Source organism: Mercenaria mercenaria, unplaced genomic scaffold, assembly GCF_021730395.1.
Source record: "Mercenaria mercenaria strain notata unplaced genomic scaffold, MADL_Memer_1 contig_4312, whole genome shotgun sequence".
NCBI lineage: Eukaryota > Metazoa > Mollusca > Bivalvia > Venerida > Veneridae > Mercenaria > Mercenaria mercenaria.
The window spans coordinates 66,015-72,456 of NW_026462533.1; the positions used below are offsets into that span (position 1 = coordinate 66,015).

The 6,442-nt window shown below is 36.2% G+C and overlaps 1 protein-coding gene across 1 annotated transcript in view; it reads left to right on the top strand.

Annotated features, from left to right (window-relative positions):
* Nucleotides 1–6,089, top strand: part of LOC128553779 (guanylate-binding protein 1-like) — a 36,500-nt gene extending 30,411 nt beyond the window's left edge. The window contains exon 8 of the mRNA XM_053534956.1: nucleotides 5,887–6,089. Within this exon, the coding sequence (XP_053390931.1) occupies nucleotides 5,887–6,089 (203 nt within the window). The remainder of the gene's footprint in view (nucleotides 1–5,886) is intronic.
* Nucleotides 6,090–6,442: the final 353 nt, after the last annotated feature.

Below are 6,442 nucleotides of genomic sequence, written 5' to 3' on the forward strand. Positions count from 1 at the left end.
GACTAAGGAGAAGACACAAACTAAGGACAATGGAATATTTTAATAAACTAAAGATTCTATCTATATTGTTTAGTTTTTTTAGTGAAAACTGCTATTCTTTAATTTAAGTTCCCAGTTGTATGGGCAATAAAAGTTGAAATCTATATGTTTTAGTTTCTCTTGAAAAGAAAATTTGACTATAATAATTAGAGCTAATAGCAATGAAATCATAACAAAACCCTGCAATTCATAATAATGTACATAAACTTGATCATTTCTTTCGTCTGCTTCGTACACCGGAAGGCACGGGGTGTAGCTTTCCTGCCGTACCACAACCGTATTTCAGTATGAGTAAACTATATATTGACCTAGGGGTCTACATAAATTTTTTAGAAAATATCATTAGGAAATGACAATTATGATAGAAAAACGGACGGATGTAAACAGTAGTATTGTCTGTATTAGAAAATTTAGCTATACATGTAGTAGTTAAGACGAAACTGGATACTGGATCAGGTACTATAACTGCCCATTTTCACCTATCACCGACTATCGAATTGTGACGATAATCAATGCATTCTGGTACAAAAAATAATAAAGAATTTAGGAGAATAGTGATTATAAAATTATACCATAGTCACAAGAATATGCAACTATTTAATTAATAAACTGTAAAATAACCATATTCGCATATAGTGATTGTACCTACATTATTGCCACTAGAGACTGTATAGTTACAGAAACATGCCTATCATATGACACTTTCTACCTGAACAAAAACTGGAAATTAAACAGGCATGGGGAATGGTTAATGTAAAAAAACATAACTAGTAGAACATTAAGAAAGAGGCCAAACTTGAGCATTCACGAAATAATCAAGAAATACTATACCAGTGATTTAATAAATATCAAATCTCAGGTAGAAAGGTTTATACATATGTTAGTTGTTATATAAGGTAAATCTTTGAAAATCTTCCTGTCAAAAATCACAGGGCCTAAGGGCTTTGATATGTAGCATTATTTACTGGTTTTCTACCAAGATTGTTCAAATTATACAACTAGGATCAAATATGGTCAGCCCTGGGGATCATATGATTTATATAGACTTATATAGGGAAACATTTTGAAAATCTTCTTGTCCAAAACCACAGGGCCTAGGGCTTCGATATTTTGTATGTGACATTATCTAGGTATCTAGGGGTCCTCTAGAAAGATTTTTCAAATTATTTCCCTAGGGTCAAACATGGCCCCGCCCTTGGGGGTCACATGTTTTTTTATAGACTTATATAGGGAAATACTTTGGAAATCTTCTTATCCAAAACCACCAGGCCTAGGGCTTTGATATTTGGTATGTAGCATTATCAAGTGGTCCTCTACAAAAATGGTTCATATTATCCCCTTATGGTCAGATTTGGCCCCGCCCTAGGGGTCACATGTTTTATATAGAGAAAAACTTTGAAAATCTTCTTGTCCAAAACCACATGGCTTAGGACTTCGATATATGATATGTAGCATTATTTAGTGGTTCTCTACCAAGATCGTTCAAATGATCTCCCTAGGGTCAAATATGGTCCCACCCTGGGGACCACATGGTTTATATAGGGCCTAGGGCCTTGGGCTTTGATATTTTGTATGTAGTATTATCTAGAGGGCCTCTACCAGGATTTTTCAAATTATCCCCCTAGGATAAAACTTGGCCCCGCCCTGGGGATCACATGTTTTTATAGACTTATATTACGGAAAAACTTTGAAAATCCACTTGTATGAAACCACAGGGCCTAGGGCTTTGATATTTGGTATGTGGCATCATCTATGAGTGATCCTTTACCAAGATTTTTCAAATTATCCCCTTAGGGTCAAATATGGCCCCGCCCTGGCGGTTACATGGTTTATATAGACTTATATAGTGTTAACTTTGAAAATCTTCTTGTACTAAACCACAGGGCCTAGGGCTTCGACATTTGGTATGTAGCATCATTCAGTGTTTCTCTACCAAGATTGTTTACATTATCCTCCTAGGGTTAAATACAGTCCCGCCCGTGGGGATCACATGGTTTATATAGACTTATATAGGGTAAATGTTTGAAAACCTTCTTATCCAAAACCACAGGGCCTAGGGCTTTGATATTTTGTAGCATCATCTAATAATAATCTACTAAGATTATTCAAATCATCTCCCTAGGATCATATGTGGCTCCGCCCTGGGGTCACATGATTTATATAGACTAATATAGGGAAAGATTTGAAAATCTTTTTGTACAAAACCACATGGCCTAGGGCTTTGATATTTGATATGTTGCATCGTGTACTAGTCCTTTACCAAGATTTGTAAATTATCCCCCTGGGGTTAAAGCTGGCCCCACCCCGGTGGACACACTGTTTAAAGAGACTTTTATAGGAAAAATCCTTTAAAAGAATTCTTGTCCCAAACCATAAGACCCAGAGCTTAAATATTTGGTAGGTGGCATGCTCTAGTGGTTCTCTACTAAGATTGTTCAAATCATGACCCTGGGTCAAGATATGCAACGCCCAGGAGGTCTCTTCTTTTATATTGACTTATATTGTATTTTTGTTTAAGAATCTTCTTGTTAAGACCCATAAGGCCCAGACCTTAGATATCTGGTATTTAGTATTGTCTAGTGGCCAACTATCAAGTTTGTTCAAATCATCACACTGGGGTAAAAATTGACTGCGCCTCGGGATCAACAGTTTTTACATTGGCTTATATAGGGAAAACCTTTAAAAATCTTTTCTGAAACCATAAGGCCCAGGGTTTAGATATTTGGTATGTGGCATGCTTTAGTGGTTCTCTACCAAGATTGTTCAAATAATGACCCATGGTTCAATATAGGCCACGCCGGGTGGTCCCTTGTTTTACATAGACATTTGTTTTTGAACATATGTCAAAGAAATTATGGCCAGAAGTATGTTTGACACAGATTTCAATATTCATCTTGAATAGTCTTAATCTTGACCTACTGACCGAATGCGGATGGATATAGTTTTGGCGTTGTCCGTCTGTCCGTCCGTCCGCAGCCAAATCTAGGAAGTGGTTGGGAATATTTCAAAAAAACTTCATATACATATTAACCATTATGAGGTTACGCGGCCCGTAAAGTTTCAGTCAGATTGCTTAAGTAACACAAGAGTTATGGCCCTTAGAAGTTTCTAGTGTTAACTATATAAGGTACTATAAATATGGCAATTTCTGCTTCATAATTTGTGACATATTTGACCCAGAGCTATGAAACTTAAAATGAATTTAAATCACCATATTATGGTAGTGCACACACAACTTCACTTCTTCAGTTATTGCCTTTTTATTGTTTAAAATTCCACATATTTGTACATAACAAACTAACCAATTGGTAGAATTTCATTTAACTTCTTTCATTCTTTTCCACGAACATTTATTGTAAACATGTGAAGTTGTGTACCCACACCTGGTCACCCCTCCCCCCCCCACCCCCCCCCCCCCCCAAAAAAGAAGAATTTAAAAAATTTTCAAAACGTTCCATGAATATTTATCAACTTGCTACCTGGCTCCAGCACCCAGTCACGCTACCACCCCGATAATGCAGCATCCCTGCTCCAACAATTATTTTCTTCATTTTTTTTTTTTATTTTCCATCAGTACAAATTATCAACATGTTAAGTTTTGTACCCTCACCCGGTAAATCCCAACCACCCCTACCCCATACCCCCCACATCCCCCCCTCCAGAAAAAAAAACAACAACATTATTTTATTCCTTTTTGTTCAAATTTTTTTAACCTTCTTTGAATATTTATCCGCCTGCGAATGTAACCACACCCACCCACCCCTCAGCCCCGCAACCACTCACGTTCCAGATTTCATACTTGATTGTGCTCTCTTTAAAGGATATTTGTTCTTTTAAGTTCAAATGTACATGTTAAACAGCGATACTTGGTGCCAAACTACTCGAATACAATATTTTGTTTTAGTTACACTTCAAGCTCACGTTTCAAATAACTCCATATAATTCTAAAAGCTAAGCTTATTACAGTAAACATATTTCATTCAAAATAATTTCATTGGTCAGGATCAAAACGTAACATACATTTATTATGTACACTTAAAACATTGTTTTCTGTTAAATTAATTCTGACCAATGAAATGATTTGCTTCTAAGTAACATTCATAACTTTTTGCCAGATATATTTCTTTACCATTCTTTACCACAAACCTATTCGGCGGGATACCAATTCATCGAATTTTCTTGTTGTTTTTGGAGCTTGTTTTTGGAGCTTTAGCAAAGAAATTTGTTCAAGCAAGCAACTAAACTAAGGTTAGCGATATAGGGGTCATCATGTCTCTCTTGTTAACTAAACTGACTAAAACGAAATGGTCCTATAACAACCTGTTGGGAGCAAAAGTACGGTAATGAACTTTGGGTCGTTATTACTTACACGAGATACACTTACTCAAATCCAACTGCTTTGGACACGTAGCGCCCTGGCTGAAGGTATTTATAGGCTCACAATGATAATGGTCTTGTAGAATTTACAAATGAATATCTTACTTAGTTTAAGAGAGTACACAATGTGACACAAAGAAAATACTACAAAAACACAACACTGATAGAATGAGATTTTCTATTTATTTTGAATCTACTTTATTCAATAAGATAACATCTCTTTATCATTCCTTGGTATTTTCAAAATTGCGATTATAAATTCTTTTTATTGGTTTGAAAAATATTAGATGAGTTAAATTTTTTGGTATATACATGTCATACTGTCCACCTATAAATTAACCATTTGTCAGTATTATTGTTTTGTACTGGTAGCATTTTTCTTTTTGATACGTGTAATTGATACGAATGATGAGACAGTGTGTATCTGTCTTCAACGTATGTCTCACATCAGGGGCGGATACAGGATTTGGTGTTGGGAGGGAGGAGGGGGGTGGGGGGGGGGTGAAAATGTTTGTAGTAGAGCAACTAGGGTGGTGGGGGCATATTCCCCCAGAAAATTTTGAAAACAATGGATCCATATGGTGCATTCTGGGGTACTTTATTTGGTACTGAAAAAGGGCAGGTTTTGTGACAGAATCAACCCAAAAATAACATGCTAATTATAGTTCATGTTTTATGACTTGTCAGACTTATTCTTGTGTAAGTATCTCGGAATTTCTGAGAATTTTTTGCGGGGAGGGGTTACCAAGGGCTATTTATTGGTAAAGAGCGTTATAGGAGCTCGTGCAGACTGTCGAAATTTTATTGTGCGAGCGTAGAACAAAAGACAAAATACCCATGCAAGCGTAGCGAGCAAGAAAAAAATGCATATTTTATATTTTTCACCCAGAACAAATGATGAATTATCTATTTGAGCGTAGCGAGTGAGAAAAAATGCATATTTGATATTTTTCACCCAGAACAAAAGATAAATTACCTATTGTGAGTGTAGCGAGCGAGAAAAATGCATATTTTATATTTTTCATCCAAAACAAAGGACAAATTACGTATGATCCGGCAATTTTAGTGGGGAGGGGACATCTCATTTGTCTTATTTCTAGTTTCAAATTTCAAGAAATTGTTTGCTTGTTTGCACTTAGAAACGATTGTTTCCGTTCAAAATAGAAATAAAATTCAAAAACTTCTCTTCATTAACAACTAACAGCCTTTTTTGACTTCTCTCTAGTTGGTTCAAATGGTTCTACTTGGACAACACGCAGCGGCCGCAGGAGGTGGGACGAAAATTGTTTAAGATGGACGACATACGCGCGAACAATTGACGGACAAAGGTAGATCTCAAATTTGAAAGCTCACTTGGTGCTCGGGTAACCTAATAAAAACACAGTTAAGACTCCTGAACTTCCATTATCATCAATTCATTTGTGTACAGAAAAAGTTTCTGAAAAATCAATGCGGTGTATATAATTGCAGGGGAGCTAGACAGAGTGTATCAAGAGCATAAAGAAGCTCAGGAATCGCAGGGAAAACTGTTTGATTGCAAATTAGAAGAAGAGAGAAAACGTTCTGAAGAAACATCAAGGAAAATCAAGGAAGAACGGACGGAAAACATGAAAAAGCAGGAAGAAAAAATGGAAGCAATACAGAGTCAGTTGATGAACAAAGAAATTAAGTGAAAAACAAATTGCTATGATGCGTGAAGAAAATGAAAAGCAGAAGGCGGAGTTTCAGAGAGAAATCCACGAATTATCCGCCGAATATAACAAAAAGGAAAAAGAGAACAAAGAGTGGTTCCAGACGACGTTACAAATTGAAAACGAAAATGCCGAGAAGTGTATTGCCGAGATAAAAGATAACTTTAATAAACTGTTTGATGATGAAAAGAAGAAAAGTTATGACTTAATCAAAACCATTGATGGATTGAAAGAGTCACACAAGGAAGCGGTCGACAAATTCAGTGATGACATTGCTGAAATGAAAGAAGAAGAAGCGGCTAGAAGACAACAAAAAGAGCAAGAATACACTGATC